At 53.7% G+C, this 22962-nt stretch overlaps 1 protein-coding gene across 2 annotated transcripts; it reads right to left on the bottom strand.

Annotated features, from left to right (window-relative positions):
- Positions 1-690: 690 nt before the first annotated feature.
- Positions 691-14403, bottom strand: GGA1 (golgi associated, gamma adaptin ear containing, ARF binding protein 1). Of its 2 annotated transcripts, XM_082048155.1 has the most exons (17): positions 14041-14403; positions 12483-12567; positions 12115-12190; positions 11567-11665; positions 10119-10242; positions 9512-9612; positions 6648-6728; positions 6102-6239; positions 5878-5959; positions 5358-5465; positions 4908-5063; positions 4038-4102; positions 3726-3904; positions 3330-3613; positions 2949-3118; positions 2610-2720; positions 691-2441 (listed from the first exon to the last, which is right to left on the bottom strand). In XM_082048155.1, exons 1-17 carry the CDS (start codon positions 14069-14071, stop codon positions 2331-2333), a joined length of 2001 nt encoding a protein of 666 aa, XP_081904281.1. In that variant the 5' UTR covers positions 14072-14403; the 3' UTR covers positions 691-2330. The 2 variants fall into 2 exon arrangements, with proteins under 2 accessions (XP_081904281.1, XP_081904282.1); XM_082048156.1 differs by lacking the exons at positions 11567-11665; positions 12115-12190 and having other exon boundaries at positions 14041-14402.
- Positions 14404-22962: the final 8559 nt, after the last annotated feature.

The raw sequence follows: 22962 nt of genomic DNA, 5'->3' as shown, positions 1-22962 counted from the left end.
GCCTGAAACACCAGGTCACTCTAAAGCTGTAGCCAACCATGTCTGATCCCCCAGCCACAAGCCCTGGGGGTGCTCCTCATGGGTGTCATGGTCACTGAATGCAGGCAAGGGCATCGAGCACCTATCGCAAAGACTCAAAAGCTGCCCCAGGTCCCCGCTGGCCATGTCAGGTGGCTTCTTTCCTCCTATGCAATGTCAGAGACCTGCTCCCAACCCTGGGCTGCTGCTTGCTGGAGCAGATCCCCCTCCCTGCCCCCAAAACACCCCGGGGCAGCCACTTCAGAGCAGTAACCACAGGGAAGAGAAGTAAGTGCCACTACAGGTAGTGGTGAAGCTGCCAAGAGCCCTGGGGGGCACAGGAGCAAGCTCCAGCCCGGCTGCCATGGGCTGCAGGGCACTGACCTCTGCCCACCACCTCTCCCCATGGAAGGGGGCACGTGGGCAGCAGCCAGCTGGCAGCATGGAAGTGACAACTGCTCTCAAACAGGAATTGAGAGCAGCTGGGGGACTTCCACCATCCCCTCCCTGCTCACAGGAGCAGGGAAATCATCATAGCAAGGCCCCAGGAGAGCAGCAGACGATTTACTGGATTGTAGGGGCAGTATTTGAGCTAGAAATGCTCCGTTTGCAGGGTGGAATCAGACAAGGAAAGTGAAGTGAAAATGCACTTCTTGGGCCAAAAGGCAGAGGGAGAGAAACAGGAAAGAATTCTTTTATTTCCCATAAATACAGCAGATTCTTCGCGCCGGGCGTTTTGTTTTAAATCTGGTTTGTTTGGTTTTTTCCATTTACAGAATTTTGCACTGAAAATATATACAAGTCTGTTCAAGAACCAAACAAGATCTGCAAAGAAAAAACCCATACAAAACCCTGAAAAGAGACCAGAAAGGGAAGTAAGACACAGCAGGACCCCAGCATAAAGCCCTTGCTTCCCCCTCTCCTCCATCACTTGCTGCACCCAGCTCCAAGCCATCTCATCACCGCTGCACCCACCTCAAGCTGAGTGCGAGGCACCTTGCTCACCTTCATCTCACACAGGCCTCCTCCTACCTCTGGCAACCTTATGCAGGGCACAGCTTGCCCCTGCTTTTAATATCAAGTTCTGATAAAACCAGCTTAGAGATGGGAAGCGGCTCCCATGGTCCTAAGTCCCATGGGGATGGGGATTGCTTGGGACATGTCACCCTCTGGTCTCCTCCATGCCTGCAGATCCCCACTCTTTTGTCACAGTGATCGGGGGGCTGGGGTGAGCCCCCTCCCTGCTGCAGGGAGCTGGGCCTGCCCACAGCTGTGGGCAAAGGTGCACAAGGCACAGCTGTACCACCTCCACCCCCCGTAGCCCCCAGTGCAGAGCTGGGCTCCCAGTGCAATGCTGAGAAAGCTTCCTGCCCCACCATGCTCTCCAGCCCAGCCAGGGGGAAGAAAACTCTGTAATGCTTCCTCTCCCTGTTGGGCACGAGGCTGCAGGGAGACTCAGACCCCCATCCCAGCACACCCCTCTGGGGACAAGCATGCAGGACAAAGTCCGGCAGCAGTCCCCAAAGCTCATTGTGGTGGCTAAAGCACATGGGAAGGGTGTGGGCTTCCTCACTGGATTTGGTGCCTAGGAGCTCCAGTTGAAGGGGATGGGGATGCACAGAGCAACCCCTTCCCAGCCCCTGGGCTCCCACCCCAGGGCCCACCTCCCACCAACACCTCTGCCAGCACCTGGAAGGGAGATTCAGGGAAGATAACTTCCCCTGAGCCACCCAAAACAAGGGCAGCCACCCTGGTGCTGGGAAGACACAGTTTCTGTCCAGCCTTGTTCTGCACCAGCTCCAGTGTGATCCCACCAGACAGGGAACCACTGGGGCCCAATTCCAAGGAAGGGGCAAGGGGGACAAGAGGGAGCACCGCAGAGCACGAAGCAGCTGAAGATCTGGGAAGCGTGGAGGGGATAGACAAGGAAAAGGATCTTCCTTTGCTAGGCCTTGCCCCAGGCTGAGGCTGTTAAAGCTCCCCATCCTTGTTCCCCACTGCACCTAGCAGGAAAGCAGGGTTAGAAGAGAAGCTGGACAGTCTGGGGAGGGAGTGATGCCTTCGGAAGAGCAGGGAAGGCAACTGTTCACCCACGTGAAGCTCGCCACTCCACTCCTAGTCTTTGTGGGATGAACGTTTCCTGGTGTCTCTGGTCTCCTCCAGGCACGCTCCCTCTGGCCCTTGCCCGGCCATCTAGAGAACAGAGCGTGAGCAGCAGCCCCCACCCGCCCTCCCCATCTCCTTGGGCTGCTCCAGCCCTGCAGGACCGGCTTCCCAAGGACTCTGCAGTGTAGTGCCTGCAATGTGTGGCCCTAGAGGTTTCCCCAGGACTCCGGCGCGGGGAACTGGTCCACATCCCCCATTTCGTTGTAGGTTTGCTCTCCCATGGTGAAGGTCAGCTTGTATCGTAGCCTCACTTTTTCCTGGAGACAAGGGAGAAAGGATAAGAAGTCAAAAGGAGGGGAAGGAAAGTCACGAGGTACAAACCTTCCAGGTCTCCAGGAAGCTGCAGAGGGATTAGGGACAGGGCAACCAGGCTTTGCTCAGGCATCAAGACCAGTCTGCTCGTGTCCCAGGGATGGTGCCATTACCTTCTGTGGGTTTGCGAGCAGCAGGACTTGTGTGATGGCACTAGGGTGGACAATTGGGTTGAATGCTGGCAGCTCTGTGCCTGAGGGAGGCTGTAGCTTCACCTTCATCACCTAGGGAGAGAGAAGACCACATTCTTGAGAGGGATTTGGCAGGAAAAGGCCCTGCTCACATCGCTGTCTAGTCAAAGAGAAAAGCATTGTGCTGGTTCCTGCTAATCTGAAGGCAATACAACTTGCTCTCAGGCCCACAGAGCTCTCTCCACCCACCCTGCAATTCCTGCAAAGGGAGAATCACACTTCAGCTCTGCTGGAGGACCTCAGCCCCAACAGCTGCCTTACCTTGGGGACGGCAGACTGAAAGACAATATTGCGGATGGGCTGTGGAGCCGTGCTCAGCATGGAAATCACCACCACGAGCACATCAGGCCTCTCGGGCAGAGCATCCTTAGCAAAGTGGAAGAGGACGCGGAAGCCGTGCTGATCGTACACTGTCACAGGGAGGATGCTGCCTGTGGGAAAGGCAGCGGTCAGCCAGGAGGGAACTGGCCCTGCAGCAACTTTTCCCCATCATCCAAACTTCCACACAAGTGACAGAGATACCACTTGTACTCAACCTCCACAAAATACAACACGCAAGAAGTTTCCTCACATTCTTCCCTTTCATGTGCACTTGGTTTGTTCCCCACCAAAGCCTGCCCCTCCTCTTTTGCCCCTGCTCACTGGGTTTGATTGACTCCAGAGGCACAGTGACGTTGGCCAGCGAGATCTCCTGGGGCTGTGCGGTGGCAGCAGGCCGTGGTGGGACTGCAGTACTTCCTGCTGGTGTGGTGGCAGCTTTTGGAAGCGCAGCAGGGGCAGGCAGCTCTGAGGTCAGGGGCAGCGCAGGGTTAGGGGAAACACTCTGGAGCACAGGCAGAGTGTTGGGATTGTGTGCTGTGGTGCCAGAGCTGCTCCTGTTCTGGAGATCCCTCAGGGTGAGCCGGGGGGGTGGCTGCTGCTTCTCCCTGTAGGGAGGGCGAGAGAAAGGAGTGGAACAGGGCACTGAAGCGTCTGTGTCCAGCACCCCAGAAATGGAAACAACGGTGAATGATGTGAGATTGCGCTACCACTGCTTACCATCGCACTTGTTGAGACTCTGGAGGCAAAGACTGTTGCAGCAGAGTCTTGCCCAGGAGGTCCAGGTCATCCAGGCCACTGGTGAAAGGAGAAGGTTTGGGGGAGGATGTGCCAGCATCTGTTTTGACTGGTGGCGTTGCCATGAGAGGGGTGAGACTGAGCTCGTTGCTATCTGATGACTGTAGAAAGAGCGCATAGGAGAGCAGGGCAGCACATCAGCACCAACCATCAGACCTGGGATGCTTCCCTGCCTACTCCATTTGTTGCTTCCACCACCCTCCCCACCTTCTGCCCTGGTCCCCAGCATGTTACCTGGAAGCTGTTCCAGCCACTGCTGTCACCAGCCTGGGCAGGATGTGGCGCTGGGTCATTCAGGCCTGTTGGGGGTAAAAGCAAATACAAAGGTTAGCTGCGAAGTGGGCAAAAGCATTAAACAGGGCCCAAATAAGGGATCTGGAGCTCAGGTCAGACAAGACACAGAAGCAGCAGGGCAAAACCATCTATGTGGTCTAGTCTCTGGCCCCTGGCCTTGCATGGGGGAGCACAAGGAGGGTGATAGTATTTTTTCTGCCCTGAGATCCTCATTTAAGAGTCTAATTTCTCCCACAGTTGGCAGAGAAGCTGGGCTGACAAGCCCCACTTGCACCTCCATCTGGAGGACCATGTTGTCTACTTCATGCTGTTGTATTCTAAGCACCTGTCTTAGGAAATAGACACTTTGTTGGGAAAAGTGACTCTAGAGAGTCCTAGGGCTGGCACCTCACAAGACTTCCATGTGAAAAGTTCTGGAAGTCCCAGATGTGTGTTGTCAGCTCGTGACTTCAAGTGCAAGGAGTAAACATAAGGAGCTAGGGGTGATCCACCCTTGTGATCCCATCTAGCGATGGCCATTGCAACACTCTTGATTTACTTGCCAGGTCAGTCTTCCCTGAGCAAATCAGAGGGCACATTCCTGCAGGCTCTCTCTGACTAGTCAGGAAAACAGCACGAGACTGAAGTTCAGAATCATAGCAGGGTCTTCCTCTCCTTCTCCCTCACACTAAGTGAAAGACAGCTCTTCATCTTTCATTATTCACCTCTCCAAGCTCTCCCTTATTCATGTTTCTGCCACAAGGACAACCATCCATGCAGACTGTCCAGAGTTGAGGAGAGAATAAAGAGCTTTTGCACTGTGTTTCTCACCTAAAGACATGAGTTCATCATCCAGCAAGGAGACAGAGCCAGCTTGCTCAGGCACGGGCACTGCCGAGTCACCTGAAAGGGTGGGCAAGGCTGGGTAGGAAGGGCCTGTTGCTGGAAGATCCAGGCCTGATAGATCCAGAAGTGCTGAGGTGCTGCCTGTACAGAAGGAACAGGCTGAGAGACAGAAACCTTATCCGGTCTTTACCCAGTGTTCCGAGGCCAGTTCCCATCCTCCCTCGCACCTGGAAAAGGGAACTCCCCAACTCCCCCTCTGCTCTCCCTTCATGCATCTGTCATCTCCACAAGCCATTTCCTCATCTCACCAGCCCCACTCTGTCCTCCTGCAGGTTTCACCTTCCCACTTCTCTCAGTCTTCTCCTACATTGCAGGAAACCAGCAACAGAGTCCCTCTCCTTGACCTTCCTGTCCCCGTTCCCTGAGTCTCCTCACCTCGAAGGGGACCAGCCACTGTCTCCCCATTGATCTCTTCTCCTCGCACAAGCTGCTTGTAGAGATTGATGACCTGTGTCAGATTGTCATTGGCTTGCAGGATCTCCGCTGAAATGGAATAGGTAGGAAGTTTGAGAACAGTGAAGAAACGAGAAGATCAACTTTTATACCCCAGCTCTGTATATTACTTCAAAGCAAGGTCCAAGAGCTGACAGTATCTCACTGCAGAGAGCAGTTTTGCAATTGTTGCTGCAAACTGCTTCAGGACACATGGACACCTCCATGGCAGTCTCAGCAGGACAAGTATCATTTCTACAGGGAGGCAGAGGAAGCCTGTAACGCTGCTGGTTGCTGTGTCCCCACTTAGTGCAAAGCCATAGACTAACTAACCTCCAGTGAGCAGTCACCCCAAAAAGAGTGCTGGCTGCTGACAGAGGCCATGCCATGGGCAGCCCGAGCACACGCTCCCTGAGAGATGGAGGGAGAAGAGGACATAAAGAGAAACATCATATACACTTACCCAGAGCTTCATCATTGTCTTCTGTGTCACTGGCAAGTCGGAAAAGCATGGGCCTCATGCGCTCGCAGCGCTGATACAGCTCCTAAGGGAGAGGAGAAAGGGGTGTTGAGGCGAGCAGCAGGATGCTCAGCTAGAGGTGCAGAACAAGCAGGAGGAACTTGTGAAGATAAGAGTCATCCACCTCTGCTAAGCCCAGGAAGGATGCTGGGATGGTCTTTCCTCACCTTCATTAGGTCCTCATTGCTCTCCGTTGTCTCCCCCTTGCTGTAGTTTGTCACCATCTCTGTCAGCAGCTTCACATTGTTGTTCACCTCCTCGATGGCATTCACCCTCTTCGAGATCTTCTCCATGCGCTTCTGGTCCTGAAGGGGAAGCACACGGGCAAGGATGTCCTTGCTTTCATGTGCAACTTGGAGAGGAGGAGTGCTGGGCCAACCAACACACCAGCTCCCTGGACTAAAGAACAGCAACACTGCCCTCAAAACAGCTCCTGCTCCAGTGGAAAAATTCAGATCGCCTCTGGGCCAGCACTTGCCAAACAGGGATGTAATTGCCACAGATGCAGTACCACAGCAGGGCTTGGGCCACAAACAATGCACAAAGCCATTGCTTCAAGTAGCCGAGCAATTACAGAAATCACACGTGGGACTCTTTAGCAGCTGCTGCTGCAAAATTTGGAGCAGAAGCTCCATATGTCTGTATGAGGACAGAGACCCACTGATTCCTTGTTGCCAGCCACTGCCACCCAGACCCACTTCCCCCAGCCGCACCTCCTGAACCATCTCCTTGATGAGCTTGTTGGCAGCCCGAAGGTCCTCAGGATGGGAACTTTTCAGGAGACGAGCCAGTATCTGCAAAAGAGAATGTACCTCTGTGCCCAAGCTGAGAGGTGGCAGCCAGAGTCACTCTTGCAACACTAGAGTCAGTAGTTACCCCTGTTCCAAACCCATATTTGGCAGAGGCAGTGGACAAAGCCAGCCGTTTGCAAGCCCAGCCACGAGAGCTTGTGGGCTATCAGAGACCAGCAAGAGAAGTACAACTGGTCCTTCTTTTCCCGTTGTGGTTCTGGTTATGTAAGATGGGCCTTTCCCTGAAGATCCCCTGCATTCAAAACCAGCTCCTGCCAGCCTGTTACACACTGTGGAGACCCTGGAGCACAGCAGCACCAGTACCAAGAGAAAGAAAGCCTGGTTTAGACAGAAATTGCGATGGGATTGTAATGGACTCCTACTCAGACCTCTTCACATGCTTCTTCATAGGTGCAACTGGTAAAGAGGGAGAGCTCCCACTTTTTCTCCCACTCTGTAATCAGCAAACAGTCCCACAGGCCACCTACAAATGCTCATTTGCACACAGAATCACAGAATGTAAGGGATTGGAAAGGACCTCAGAAGATCATCCAGTCCAATCCCCCTGCTGGAGCAAGAACACCTAGATGAAGCTACACAGGAAAGCGTCCAGGCGGGATGTGAATGTCTCCAGAGTAGGAGACTCCACAACCTCCCTGGGCAGCCTGTTCCAGTGTTCTGCTACCCTCACTGAGAAGAAGTTTCTTCTCAAATTTAAGTGGAACCTCTTGTGTTCCAGTTTGAACCCATTACCCCTTATCCTACCACTGGTTGTCACCAAGAAGAGCCTGGCTACGTCACCGTGACACTCACCCTTTATATATTTGTAAACATTAATAAGGTCACCCCTCAGTCTCCTCTTCTCCAAGCTAAAGAGACCCAGCTCCCTCAGCCTTTCCTCATAAGGGAGATGCTCTAGTCCCTCCTGCGCTGGACTCTCTCCAGCAGTTCCCTGTCCTCTTTAACTGAGGGGCCCAGAACTGGACACAATATTCCAGATGCGGTCTCACCAGGGCAGAGTAGAAAGGAAGGAGAACCTCTCTCAACCTACTAACCACCCCCCTTCTAATACACCCCAGGATGCCACTGGTCTTCCTGGCCACAAGGGCACAGTGCTGGCTCATGGTCATCCTGCTGTCCACCAGGACTCCCAGGTCCCTTTCCCCTACACTGCTCTCTAACAGGTCATTCCCCAACCTATACTGGAACCTGGGGTTGTTCCTACCCAGATGTAAGACTCTACACTTTCCCTTCTTATATTTCATTAAATTTTTCCCCGCCCAACTCTCCAGCCTGTCCAGGTCTCATTGGATGGCAGCACAGCCCTCTGGCATGTCAGTCACTCCTCCCAGCTCAGTGTCATCAGCAAAAATGCTGATAGTGCACTCTATTCCCTTGTCCAAATCATTGATGAATATATTGAATAATACTGGCCCCAGTACTGACCCATGGAGGCCTATATCTAGTGGAGTGCCTCAACTAGACTCTGCCTCATTGACCACAACTCTCTGGCTTCTTTCCTTCAGCCAGTTCACAGTCCACCTCACTACCCAATCATCCAAACCACACTTCCTCAATGTGACCCATGGAGGCAAAATATATACCCTGCAGCAAACTGGCATCGCACCTCTGCCACAGAACTAGACCCAGAGGAGCCTAATACTTGCTTAGAATCATACAATCATTTTGGTTGGAAGAGACCCTCAAGATCATCGAGTTCAATCATTAACCTGGCACTAAACCAAGGACCTCATCTACACATCCTTTAAACATCTCCTCCATGGATGGTGATTCAACCACTTCTCTGGGTCAATGCCTGACAACCCCTTCTGTGAAGAAGTTCTTCCTAATATCCAATCTAAACCTCCCCTGGCGCAACTTGAGGCCATCTCGTCTCATCCTACCACTTGCTACTTGGGAGAAGAAACCAACCCCCTCCATGCTACAGCCTCCTTTCAGGTAGTTGTAGGCAGCAATAAGGTCTCCCCTCAGCCTCCTTTTCTCCAGGCTAAACAGCCCCAGTTCCCTCAGCTGCTCCTCATCAGACTTGTGCTCCAGACCCCTCACCAGGTTCATTGCCCTTCTCTGAACTCTCTCCAGCACCTCAGTGTCTTTCTTGTAGTGAGGGGCCCAAAACTGAACACAGGGTTTGAGGTGCTGCCCCACCAGCACCGAGTACAGGGTGACAATCACTGTTCTAGTCCTGCTGGCCACACTATTTCTGACACAAGCCAGGATGCTGCTGGCCTTTTTGGTGACACTGCTGGCTCATATTCAGCCGCCTCTCAACCAAATGTTGCTTCAACGTATCAGCACTGATAAAACAGAGGTTTGTCTGAGTGGTGACACAATTCTGATGGAAAGGCAATATAGGATGGGTCCAGGAGAGTATAAGTAGTTGGGCAATGAGCAGATTGCAGCGCTGGGGGTGGGGAAGAGATAACAGCAGCAGCATCTGGGGCTGGAATTTAAACCTCATGGCCAGATAACTCAGAAGGCTGGAAATCTCAAAGCAGCAAACCTCCCAGAACCTGCTGGGCTAAAGTCAGCACTTCACCCTTTGCACCATCCTGCAACTAAGGGGTCCAAAGGTCAAACAGACCACATTCCCCACCTCTGGCTGTTTCTTTTGTCATGATTTTGCAGCAGGCTCCCATGCATTTTCTGAAGGACAATATGTGGACTAGGGCCCTTAACTCTTTCTGGATCTCCACCCCAGGAGGACAGGAGATCCTGGAGCAAGGAAGGTTGTGTTCATTGTTCCTTTCCTTGCACTGAGTTCTTACCTTGGATTTCTCTTCATCATCAAAGATGATGTTCTTGGGCCGAGGGGGAGGAGGTGGAAAAGGAGCATCATCGGGCAGTTTTGGGTCACATTTCACGATCCCTGCAGTAGAGACCAACAGAAAGGTCATGAGGACTCACTCACTGGGGGACAGTATGGCCACGGAAGTCATTTCTTCCCTAATGGACCACCAAATCCAGCTGAGACTGAGGGCATTTGGGTCTTCTCCCACTGCCTGTGATCCTGGATTGTGTTTTCATGGAAGAACTGCCCCCCTCCCCCCAAAAAATATCCTCTCTTAGAAACACCCAGCATCAACTGCCAAAGAACTTGCAGCCCTTCAGTCCCAGCCCCTTCCAGTGCCCCATCTGCAGGGAGCAAATGTCCCCTCCGACCCATCAAGCACTCAGACTACCAGCAGGTCCCTCAGCCCAGCTGGGAGCCCCAAGGCACCCATCCTTCACCTGCCCTTGCTGCTAAACCAGACTGATGGATGTTCTGGGTCTGGGCACAGGAAAGGAAAAGTCTATTTCAGATTCTGCCCAGACAAAAAAGGAGGGAGGGCAAACTGTCTGTCCGCCTCCCCCTTCCAGACCACTGCCTCTCACCTTGTTTCTTCAGCATCTGGTAGGCTTCTGAGATCTTCACCTCATGAGGCAGCCCTAATGTCCAGCTGTACATCAGCTCCAGGATCTTTGACTTCACTTTTTCTGATGTCCGGCTGCCAAGATACTGGAGAAAGAGAGAAGAGGTGGGTTGAAGCTGATCTGAGCTGTTGCAAGCATGGTCGGTTCCTCTCCTCCCCTCCCCCAGGAGAAGTGAGACCATTCCTAACGGCACAAGGAGAAGGAAAGAGGAAGCAAGCAAGGAAAGCTCACGAGGCCCTTGCAACATGTCCTATGCTGTGCTTGGTTTCCACCACAGGAAACACAAGAGGTGGGAGAAATGCTGCAGCAGCAGCCCCTCAACGACAAGCAGGGACAGGTGGGAAGGCTCAGGCAGGTCTCTGTCACCTTGTGAAGCAAAGGGTACTGCTAACAGAAGCTGCTCAGCAAGGCAGCTCTTGGGGAATAAGGGAACAGCCAGGTTGGGAGCGGAGGGACTGTGGATAACGGTCCTTGGGACAGGGCCTGGTCCTCTCTCTCAGGGGCACCCTCCAGCACAAAGTGCCCAGCATCTTTTAGAACCAGGTGAGCCCCAGGTGACCAGCACCCAGCAGTGAGATCTCCAAACATGACATCTCTCCCCCTGCCATGACATCTCCCCCCGCTTTTACCCTTCTCCCGTGGGTCTGCTGGGGCACTAGTGTTGAAAATGATGCCTGTGCCACCAGAGGCCAGTGGCTTAAGATTGAGGACATTCTCTAGGGGACCTAGCAAGAGGACTTTAGGGTGCTGCTGTCACCGTTCCTGGCTACTCATCATCACTGATCACAAGTTGTGAGTGGCAGATGAAGGTTTTCCTTACTCATGTTTAGTTTGTGTTCCCTTAACTCCATCCTTGCTGGCATTAACTGCCTTGACTGAACACGAGAGCATGCACAGCTCGTTCTGCTGCAGGAACAGCAGCATCAGCAGAGAAGCAGGTTGTGACTTGGTGCTTCAGATGGACTCGGCAGAACACCACTGACCAGGCCTGGGCTTGCCCTCTGAGAGTGTCTCAACCAGGTTGGGACACCCCGGAGAGACATGGTCACGATGTCAAGCTGAGAGAGGTTCCTGAGCACATGCAGCACAGACAGGGCGCAACAGAGACACAGGGCAGGTGACTTCAGGCAAGCAGATGAGCTCAGTAGCCTCACAAATGCTGGTTGCATCATGTCTACCTGGCCCTCAGCTTCCTGCATCAAGAATCAGCTGGGAGCAGGGAGTAAAAGCTCACCTTCGCACTGGAAAACTCAGCAAGGAATGAGGACTAAATCTGCTGCTAGCACTGTCCTGTTTCCCCCACATCCCCATGAGTGTTTGAACTTTCTGCTCAGACACTACTTCATGCCAACACCCTCCCTCCTGCCACCAGGCTCTAACGCCCTCCAGCATGATCCCCTGGGACCCACCTTGGGTGACACCACTTTGATGAGTTCATTGAGGAAGCGGAACTTGCCCACCTCATCATGGAAGCGTTTGCCACAGCTCTTCATGCAGGACTCCAGCACCTGGGGAGAAGCGCCGGGTGAGCCCCGGCATGGGGTCAGCAGCAGGTTCAAGCACCACCACCACCTTTCCCTACCAGGTGGTCAGTCACCATTCCAAAGGGAAGCAAAAAGATTTTTCTCTTTGGAGGAAACAACAGCAGCACATGGATGGGGATATTCCTTCCACAAATTCTGTGGTTTCACAGCATGGATCCACAATGACATTAAGGGAACAAAAAGCTTCTCATCGGCTTCAATAGGCTACGATCCGCCCTAGGAACAAGACCTTTCCTACCAGTCACCCTTCTTCTCTTGTGGAGCTACCTTCAGACCCTCTCCCACCCAAGGGCTCATCTGCTCCAGGGCTTTCTCAGAGGGAGTTCAAAGCTTCCTATCCTCCTCCAGTCAAACTGGAGCAACCCCACATGCTAGCCCTCCATCCAGTTCTACCAGCCTGCAGATGCCCTTACCGTGAGGGCCTGGATAGCTTCCCATTCCTGTGGAGACTGGATCTTGTGGGCAAGAAGTCGGGTAGCAAGCGGAGGACTGGAAGCAGCAAGAGGAAAAAGAAAGCTCGCTGGTTACTGAGGAAAAGCCTGGTACCTGTGTTTCTATTTGGGAATCTAGAGTTGAAAAGCATGTGGCAAGTTTAAGGCACTGATAAGGCACTGAAGCCTGTGGGAATCTTCTGCTAGTGGATCAGGACCCCCATACCCTCACTCTGAGGAGCTTCGTGCCCATTCAGCTCTCATGGCAGCTCCACTGAATCTTACCGGGTAGGCAAACATGACCCAGGCCCACAACCCAGAGCAGCTTGGGGGAAGGAAGAAGCACTTACCCCTCCAGCTCCTTATTGAGCTGCTCACAGAAAGCATTGATACCATCCCAGTCCAGGTCCTTGTTCAGGGGGTTTGTCGCTTTGTCTGTAGGTGGGAGAAGGGGAGGGTGAGAAAGTCTCCCCAGGCTCCCACCCTGTGGAGGCGAGGGGCAATATTGCTCCCACTCCCTCCCCGCCGGCTCCACCAGGTGCATTAACAGAGGACGGTGTGGAAGGAAAAACACGTTTGTGTCCACTTGTTCAAGACCCGTACATAAACTCTTTGCCCACCACCCCCTGCCAGCAGCACACACCGACCCACCATTGCTGTACAGACACCACCATCACGCTCCCCGCCCCTCACTCCCCTGGAGGGTTAGACCCGCAGACCCCTGCTGCCCCCATAGCCAGCCAACCCTCACATGTGGCCCAAACATTCCCATTTCCCAAATCTGCCCCTCCACATGCAGATGGGCCCGCCCTGACACCTCGCTACGTGTGACCCCCAGCACCGCTCAGCCCCCCTGAACATCCCCCGCTCCCTCACACCCCAATGCCCCCCCATACCCCTGCCTTGAGCACCCCAATTCCCTCATACTCCAATGCCCCCCATATACCTGCACCCCCACCCCAACATCATCTCACACCCCTGTCCCCCCCAAGCACCCCATTTGCTCACACCCACTGCCCCCATACACCTGCATCCCCACTGCAACGTCCACCCACACCCCTACTCTCCCACTGAGCACCCCCTGTTCCCTCACACCCCAATGTCCCCTCATACATGACCCCTATTGAGCACCCCAATTCCCTCATACTCCACTACCCCCATACACCTGCAGCCCCACCTCAATGTCCCCCCATACCCCTGCACCCCCTTGAGCACCCCCATTGCCCCCCCCAATACCCCTGCACCTCCCTTGAGCACTCCCATTACCTCACACCCCAGTACCCCCATACCCCTGCCCTCCCCTTGAGCATCACAATTCTCTTACACTTCACTGCCCCCCCAATATCCTCCCGTACCCCTGTCCTCCCTGAGCACGCCAATTCCCTCACACTCCACTGCCCCCTTACATCTGCACCCCCACCCCAACGCCCCCCCCATACCCCTGCACCTTCCCTTGAGCACCCCCCGTTCCCTCACACCCCAATGTTCCCCATGCTCCTGCCCCCTCCCTGAGCACCCCAATTACCTCACACACCTGCACCCCCATCCCAACGCCCCCCCATAACGCGGCCCCCCCTTGAGCATTGCAATTCTCTCACACTCCACCGCCCCCCAATACCCTCCCATACCCCTGTCCCCCCCGAGCAGCCCAAATCCCTCACACTCCACTGCCCCCATACATCTGCACCCCCACCCCAGTGTCCTCCATAAACCTGCACCCCTCTTGAGCACCCCCCAGTTCCCTCACACTCTAACGCTCCCCAATGCCTCCTTATAACCTGCCCCGCCTTGTGCACCCCAATTCCCTCACACCCAGTGTCCCCCATGTCCCTGCCCCCCCGCCGCAGCAGGGGCGGCCGGGCCCTGTGTTGCCAGGGGGCGGGGCGGGGTGGTCTCGGCCGCACTCACTGATTCGAGCCTCCAGCGTCTCGGGCTCCATGGCGGAGAGTCCCCGGGGCTCCTCAGCGGGGCAGCGCCGCCGCGCCGCCGCCCACCCGCCGGGCCCGGCGCCGCCGAGCCATCGAGAGCGCACCGAACCGTCTAGAGCGCCGCTCCGGCGGCCTCTACCATCGAGCGCCGGAAGCCGGCGGTGCAGAGCGCCGGCCCGCTGCCAGCGCGCCCCCTGCCGAGCCACACCCAGCTGCGCCGTAGAGTTCACCGCGCAAAGGGAAAGAAAGGCACAGGGCGGGGAAGGAAGCGGAAGGCCTCCAGGAGAAGAACATAGAGAGCAGGGCAAGCCAGAGCGCCGGAAACAAGCTCTTGCACAGAAACAAGCCGACCTAGCCCTTCCCGGAAGAACCCTAGTGCTGGCAAGTGATGCCACTTCCGGTAGGAAGACAGGGCACTTCCGCCTAGCGGGCAGCGGCGTGTCCTTTAAAAGGACACGAGCCCGGCGGCTCCGGCGCATGCGCGGTGAGCGACGCGGGGTCTCGACGGGTCCCGAGGCTGCTGCCCGGGCCCTGGCGGCCGTGCCGGCGGCGCCTCGGGGCGCGGGTGGCTCGGGAGCCGTTACAAACGCTTGTCAGCGAGTTCTCCTGCCCAGGTCGGCGTCAGTGTTCAATAGGTGCCGGCCCGCTGTTGGCAGGGCCCGGCCCGGCTTTTTCCTGCCGGGCTGAGCAGCCGAGAGGGGAGCGGAAGTAGTTGAGGCCCTGGAAATAACGGAGGGCTCCAGGAATATAAACTCCCTTTGTCCTCTTTCCCCTTGTGTCTCTGATAATCCAGGCCAGCCCTAACTGTGTCACTTGATACTGCTTGTTTTCTCTGTGCTCCAGCAGTCCTGGAAAGAACAATGTATCCGTGTCCCTGTGGTGATTTATTGCTTTTGTTTCTTTTTTTTTTTTTTTCTTCTTTTAAATAATGCTGGTGAAAGGTGCCAACTCGGTGACCTTTGGGCAGCGCCGGCCTCCACCTGTTTGAAGAGTCCCCAGTGCCCCCCATCAGAGCCGCCCGCTGGGGCTGGACCTGCCGGAGCCTCCGCGATAAGAGCACAGACACGCTACGGTCTGTTCAGCCTGATCATGGAGACAGACACATGAGTCAGAGCGGCGCTGTGCTGGGTTACTCATTTACAGTGCTAATCCCGCAGATGGCAGGCAAGGGAATTGCCCTGATGTCACATTTAATGCCTTTTCCTTATGGAAAGCCATTGTTTTGGGGGAGGATTTTTTTTGGCCGTTACAAGGTACTTTTTGGCGCTTGAATGTAGTTCTTTTTTTAACTTGCTGCCCTGCATCACAAAGCTTTTAAAAAGTGCTTTACGTAGAAAATTGCCGCATCCTTCCCTCTGCTGTGTTCAGGCACGTTTTACATGAGCTATTTTAATCTTATGAGTCAGCCTTGCCTGTCACTGCTACCTCTTTGATTTTTTTCTGAGAATCCTGAAGTCATATTCAGGAGACTGAGGCCTAGTTATTGCTCTTCTAGGTCATGTACAATCTGCATAGAAGGCATGCATCTCATCTCTCCAACCCACAAAGGAGTGGTTCTTCAGCTGCCACCTTTTGCTTAGGTTTCGATCTGTCTGAGTCTGGAGGTTTTTCATTTTCCTCTCTTTGGCAACACCCAGTGGTTAGCAAGTCGAGGATGAATGGAAGGCTGCACCTCTTTTCAGCTGGTTGCAAACAATGCTGAGTGAATTCATGCACAACGGTTGTGTCAACAGTGGCATTTCAAACCTCACTTTTATTTCTCATGATGTATAAGTCTCTTTCCCCTTTGGTTACATCTGCTTTTCATATAACAAGGACCCTCAGTGCAACAAAAAGACATCTGAGTCTGAATGTTGCTCCCCATAACAGTGGTGAGATGATGTGTGAGGAAAAACCTTTCTCTCGCCCCTCGATTTATTTTTACTGGCAGCTGGAATCCCAAACTAGGTTTGCATGGAGTGAGATGCTCCATGTTATAATTAACACCACTCCAGAATGAAAGTACTGGAACTCTAATTAGCTTGTAGCCAGTTGCAGAGGAAAGTGATTACAGGTAAGCTGGAGGCCAGGGTAGTTGGCGTGCCGGTGTAAGGTGAGCTTGTGCCAGCAGAGGGGTGCGGGATCCCCGTTTTGGCAGGCCCTGCGGTGGGCTGCCCCGCAGAGGGCAGCAGCAACCAGGAGAGCTCCTGCGTGATCAGCCTGGGCTTAGCAAAAGTTCTTGCTGCCTGTGCAGTCGAGGTGAAGCACAGACCAGGCCAAGTCCCCCTTGGTCGTCAAGGGAAGGTGGCCTTGCAGGGGTGCCCGGGTCGCCTGGGAGTGGGGTTCTCCACCCACCAGCTTGTCTTCAGCCAGCCAGAACTGCCACATTGCCCTTGCTCTGTCATGACGTTTGGTTTCTTTGCCTTGTGTGTTTATGTGAACCCTGCCGTGTGTTTCAGATGCGCTTGTGTGCAGCAGCGAGAGCTTTTGTGTGCTTCCTGCAGGGTTGTCGGCTGTGTCCCACGGCATGAGGTTCCCTTTCCCTCTTCCCTTGGCAAGCTGTTCTGCTGGAGATCTTTCACTTTCCTGAAGCTCAGTACCGTGGTCTTCTGTTCCTTTTTCTTGTTTTCCTGCTCCTGACTGCAGCAGCCGGTTCCTGGCTTTTTGGCTCAGTTTTACCTCTGCTACTTTCCCTTGGAACTGGGCTGGCAGCACTTCTGACATCACCTCAGACCACGCACCTCTTACACAATCCTCTGGATTTGCAGCCCTGACCTTGGCTAGTCTCCTTCCTTTTGCAATACTTCTAAGCACCTTTCCCAGTGGAGGGCTGCAATTAGAGAGGCGAGTATAGAGTTGCATACTTCTCTAGAGGGAGAGCAGGTCTGAGCTCCTTTAATCTAATAGGAAATGTCTCCTTCCCTTTCATATGCAGCACTTTCTTGTGGTATGCAGTCATCCACCAGGATTGCTCCCCTCCATTTCTTTCAGCGATTCCCTTTTTTGCTGTAGGAAGACCTGTCCCCCGTGATCAAAGGCATCTTTCAACAACTGCAGGAGCAGAATGAGGAAACAGGATGCTGGATAAGGGTTCAGAAAACCTGCTCTGCAATTAAACATGCCTCAAAGCAAGACTTGAGGAAATGCACATCCACGCTCATGCTGCCTTAGTTTCCCTGGTCGTTAGAATGGAGATAATTGCATTTACTTCCTTTGGGGAATTGCCTTGACCCCTGTATACTAAATTTCCTTTACACGGTTGATTCTGTCATTAGAGCAACTGGCTCAGCAAGACGAGCAAGAACGGAGAGGAGCAAATACCAGAGTGAGAGGTGAGGTGAGCTGTGCAGCTTGCTGCTTCCTTGTGGTCGAGCCCTCCTTCCAGACTGGACAGCTCAAGGGGTGTTGTGATCCCTTGGCTGAGTGGGCAGCAGTGCCCTCCCGGCCAGCGCAGGGACTGGCAGTGCCTCCTTACCCCGGGGAAGGCTCAGCTGGATCTGCTGTTGCCAACAGTTTCTGGGACAGTCGGAGGATTCTCTGAGAACATGGGAACACTCTTCCTGCTGAGGAACAGTATCAGCAGCAGGTGAAGATGGAGGAAAACCAACAGGAGAGAAGCTCCAGTCATAGCTGCGGTGTGGAGGCTGATGGGTTGTGTGTTTGGGTAGGCCAAAAATGGAACAGGTAGAGGAAAGCCTGCCAGGTTAGAGAGTGCTGCTTAAATTTATGGGGCTGAAGCAAGTATCGAAGGCCCTGAGCCCAGGAGGGGGAGCCTTGGTGAAGTCATTCCCCACACTGCTGATGAGATCAGCTCCAGACTGGAACAGATCCGCTACCGATACAGTGCACCGGGGAGTCAGGTGTCGAGAGAGGCACTTGGAAAGGTGAACAGATTCACCCGTCCCCACTCTAGCCCTGACTTGCTGTGTTATTGCTATCATTCATTAGAAAGCAGAAGTATTGGTAAAAAATGGTTTAAGAGCCTGGATTTTGCTGAGATACAGTTTGGGTCTAAAGAACAGCAGGAGGGAGAAGGAGAAAAATCCTGTTGCAGAGGCATTTTTCACGGGCATGCAAGCATGATCTGAGCTCAGATCAGCGACATGAAACTCGGCATCCTGGAGCAAATCAGGGAGCCCAGCTGCAGCAAAACCCCGAGCCTGGATGATGAATACATCTCTGCATTGCGGCGACAACGGAGTGTGACTGAGCGAAGCGTTTGCTGGGGATGTTTAGCGTAGCAGCCGCCGGGGAACTCAGGGACGCAGCCGTGTGCAGGCTCTCGTTTGCAGTGTGGCACAGGGAGGAGGCAATCCTGCTGTGGGGCGCCCCGGCCCTGAGTGCATGTGAGGGCTAAAGTTTAGCAGCTGGTGAGCTTGAGTAGATGGTTTTTGGCCCAGGCCTGAAAATCTCCTATTGCCAGTAACCCTGATTTGGCTGCAGCTGCCTCAGGTTCCTTGGGAAACTTCAGCGCTGGCTGAAGTCCGGGCTGCGAACTGTCAGGAGGAGGCAGTCCTGTGTCTCACTGCCTCCTGCCTGGCTGCTCGGCCTCTGTCACTTGGCACCGCACTGGCTCCAGCCCCACTTTTGGCAGTGGCGAGGAGCAACAGGGTGGAGTGAACCCAGTGCTGGGGCATGGCAGACGTGGGTTTAGGAATAAAAGGAAAACTGTGACCCAGGAGGTGTTGGAGGGAGATGCCAAGTCTGCATACGCAGGTTTCCAGACGGCGGACCTGGCCTCTTACAGGCTTCTTTCTGGCTTTGTCTGTGTTAGAAAATGCGACAGGAGTGGGGCCGGGCCCGAGCGCTGCCTCGGGATGATGGCTGACGCTGTGTGCTTCTTAGCACCTCCCTGGTGGGGTTTTGGGCTGTATCAGCTGGTGCTGCTGCAGTGCTCAGGCACAGCTTGGGGACAGGGTGGGCTAGGGACTGTTCCAAACAAATCCTGTGTGCCACCAACTGTTTAACCCCATGGATGGGAGCTGTGCCCTGCTCTTTGCTCTCAAGGCCAAGAGCACAACAGCTGCACCCTGTCAGCCCAGGTCCCTCTGAATGTGGGCTTTTGAAGTGCAGTTCCCTGCAGCCTGCATATCTACCCCCTAATTTTCCACTTTTTCCCTGTCCACAGATGGACAGTGTCACACATCATATTGTAGGTGAGTGCATGGGGCGGGAGCGTCTGTGCCAGACTGAAACTGGGAAGCGCTCTGCTGCTGGGCATGGCTGAACACACGGTTGTGACTCAGTACTTGACACCCCACGCTGTGGATCACTGGCTGTGCTTGACCTCTCGCCTTGTGTGGTGGGGGAGATGCTATGAGGAAGCATTGCCCAAGCGCATGAGGTCATGGGGGTGTGGGGAGCAGCTCCTGGGTGCAGGGGATCAGGCAGACCTGCATGCACAAACAGGTTGAATTTGCCCCTCTGGCTCTCCTGCCTTGGGGAGGTGGAGCAAGGAGCCCTTCATGTTGTCCACAGAGCACGCTATTCTGCAAGGGCTTCCCATGCACGTACACCTCTGTCCCGTTTGCCCTGCCATCCCAAAGTACATCAGCTTTGGGGTCTCACTTGGGGAGCAGAACAGGGGCAGATCTTGTGTATCCCCCATTTAATGTGCTGCTGACAGACACGTTCCTCAGCCAGGAGGAGGATCAGGTGCACAGCTGTAGGTGTATCCAAAGGGCTTCTGGCTCATCTCTGCCTGGAGGGGCTGTGTTCCAGCAGTACGTTGCTGTGCCCCTCCGCCCAGCGGGTGTTTTGGAGGCAATGTCTGCATTCTGGCTCTCACCACAACCATGTCACACCTTTGCCATCCCCTGTTTGCAGCCCAAGTCCCTCTCCTTTGTGCAGAAGGAGGAGATGCTCTCAGCAGAGGCTGCTCCTCTTTCCACCTCCTTTTGCAAAGTGCAGCTTTGCATCTTGAGTAGCTTCCCTCCCCGTAGCAGCACTCTGGCTGAGTTTCAAGAGGAGGATGCGTGCTGGGAGCCGACAGGGTTAAAAGCAGCAGTGCTGCAGTGTGGCTTAACCTCTTCCCTCCAGCCATCCTCTAGCCACCCCCTGCTCCTGCAGCTGCTCGCTGGTGTCCAGTGCCAGTGTTAGGCACCCTTCAGCTCATCCTGAGCCAAGTCCCTGGGGAACTGTATCTCTGCCGGAGCTGTTCAGGAAAGATTCCCACCCCTTTCTTAATGAGTCCGAGTGAGTAATAGAGATGTTCCTAAGGGACGGTGTTGTAAGGAGTGCTACGTGCATGTTCAGGACCAGAGAGCAGGTCCCCACTAGCTTTTCCCTGCTGTTGTGCAGCAGACATCTATGCGTGTCCCATCTTGACAGAAGAGATAAGCTAGCTGCCTGCTGATGGGAACTTGCCTGGCAATTACAGCCACTGGTCCTCCTCTCGCATTGTCCTTATCAGATCTCCAGGCTTGGCAAGTCTGTTTGTTGCGCAGTGAATGGCAATGTGTTTGGGGCTATTCAGCCTGGGATGTGATAAGATTTGTCCGGTGTGAGTCGTGTTCAAAGCATTTAGTTTGTATTACCCTTTCCCCCACCCAGGAGCAAGCATTCTCCATCCAGTAATCTGCTGCAATTAAAGCCGGGTGGCTGCTTCACTGCTGGGGTGGTGTCGGAGGGAGCAGCGTGAAGAGACCGGTAGGCAGCCAGAGAGACACGGCCAGGTGTGTTCCCAGTGAGGGGGGAAAGAAGGACAGAAAAAAGAAGCATAAATGGGAGAGAAGGGAAAGAGAGCCTGAGAGAACAAACAGCATAGCGTGACCACTGGGAACGCAAAATAAACATCTACTGTGGTCAAGCGAGGGTTTATGTACTACTGGCTGCGTGGGATGGGTCAGAAATGAGTAGAGGCTCACAGGAGCAGAGCAGAGGAGGGACAGGATGCTTATACGGGACTGATCAGCAAAACAAGGTGTCCTCAAATGCACGTGGCATCCCTTAGTCCCCGGCATAGTGCTGGTAAAGGAGATAAGATGTCCCACTACTGCAAAGCAGCTGCAAGCAGCTGTTCCCTGTGGTACCATGCAGAGATGAAACACTGCTGGGCAGCACTGTGACTCAGCAGGCTCAGGTGCTGGCTTTGAAAGCTCCTTCACCTGGTGGCAACTCTAAGCAAGGCTGTGTGGCTGTGGCTCCTCACTGGGAAATGTAATTTAGCACTCCTTGTGCTGGTGAGAGCAGAGCAGAGGACCTCCTCACACTTTGGCTGTCCCTGCAGCTCTTGCCATAGTTGCAGGCCAGGCTCCCTGAGGCTGGCTCTGAAGGTCCATGGGTTCATCTATTTCTGGTGCCCTTCCCTCTGGAAGGTGGGATGAGGAAAGGAACCGGGAGAGTTGGTTGTGTGGGCCTGGTCTTTTCTTAGGTCTTCTTCAGATGCTGTTCCCTCTTCAGAACTCATTTCCCTTACTGAGGCAGTCATTTGGGGATTTGGATTCCCTTTTTGTTGGCAGCTTTTCTTTCCCGTTTCCATCTGGTTTGGTTTTTACCACTACATTTTGCAGGGCCATCAAAGGGAATTTGTTCAAGCTGATTTTGGAACAACAGATAGTTTTGACTTGACAACCCCTTCCTCTGCAGACCTCAGCCATGACCTTAGATGCAGCATGGGTCACTCCTTTGGACCTTCTCAAAGCTGTTGGGTGGTAAGGTGGCTGGCTGCTTCACAGCGAGGATGAGGGGTACGTGGCTTTAGTGACGTAAGCATGGGAGAACAGCCCTTTTTTTTTTCTCTCTCTTTCTTTCCAGCCTGTGAGCTGGAATTCTTGTGGCTTTTTAAAAACTTGCTATTTCTCTATTTCTCCCTTAGTTTTTCTTTTTTTTTTTTTTTTTAAATTTTTCCAGTGGATGAGCCACCCTTGGCATCATGCCTGGTGCGTGTGACTCAAACAGCTTCAGCTTGTTTGAAGGATTCCTGCAAATCCTCAGAGTTGTCCAACCCACCCGGGCTCAGCACTGGAGCCCATGAGAAACGCACTTGAGGGGAGTTGTGCGGTGCCAGCAGCCTTGTTGTCCCTGTGCGGGATGGAGCAGGGATGGAGCAGGGCGCCGTCACTCTCGCTGCCTGCTCTTGGTGTCCCATGGGGTTGAATCTGAGATGGCTGCTCAGAGCTGCATGGAGGGAGGTCCCCGTGGACCTTTTGTGTATGGCGCAATGCGGCATGTCTTTTTTTTTTTCCTTATTTGAGTTCCAGCCAGTTGGCCTCACGCTGACTTTGTTGTGGGAAGTGGTCTGCTTGAAGTCAGAGGAGTTTGGCTTGAGGCATCTCAGAAGTCCCCTGGCTTCCACCGTTGGAAGGCAGGCGCCTGTTCATTGAATACCTCTGTTTGTTGGACTTAATTGGGCTCACCCAAGGGCTAATTTTTTTCAGTGGCACTGAATACCTCAGTACCTCCTACTGATAGTAGATGGTGGGGTGAGAAATCAGCATCTCTGATGCTCCAACTGCATGAGCCACGGTATCACAGCTTCCTTTTAGCTTGCACAGGTTTGCAAAGCTAGATTTTTTTTTTTTATTATTTTAAAATCTGGTCATGGAAGCTTTAAGATGAGAATCCAAACAAGAAGAGTTGGTTTTGGATGTGAACTGGGGTGTCTGTGCCTCAGTTTCCCCATGTGCAAGATGAGGGGGCTGCCATTTTCCTTACTTAATGGTAAGATAAAACTGCTGGAGATCTCAATCTTTTGGAGCAAGATGCAAGTGAAGTGTAAGACCTTATGATGCTGATCCTTTGTGGAGACCACTTTGGAAGATCCTTTTCCCATTAAGCTAATAATAGATCATCCAGGAAATCTGGGTAAAGCTGGGAGATCCCAAAAGCCCAGGAGAGGGAGAAGCCATGAGCCTTCTATGCATCTTCCCTTTGCTGGTAGGGAAGCTTTCAACACAAGTGCATTTTTATCTCCAGGCATGTT

This window comes from Streptopelia decaocto (genome assembly GCF_964273445.1).
Source record: "Streptopelia decaocto genome assembly, chromosome: 1".
Classification (NCBI taxonomy): Eukaryota; Metazoa; Chordata; class Aves; order Columbiformes; family Columbidae; genus Streptopelia; species Streptopelia decaocto.
This window is presented reverse-complemented; position numbering and strand designations above follow the sequence as displayed.

What these genes read in the sequence shown, in the direction of transcription:
- GGA1 (XM_082048155.1), bottom strand. Translation starts at nt 14,071, where the DNA reads ATGGAGCCCGAGACGCTGGAGGCTCGAATCA. An exon ending in GCAATGAGGACCTAATGAAG is followed by an intron (nt 5,960 to 6,101) that starts GTGAGGAAAGAC and finishes CCTCTCCCTTAG; the next exon opens with GAGCTGTATCAGCGCTGCGA. An exon ending in AGTGGCTGGTCCCCTTCGAG is followed by an intron (nt 5,064 to 5,357) that starts GTGAGGAGACTC and finishes CCTTCTGTACAG; the next exon opens with GCAGCACCTCAGCACTTCTG.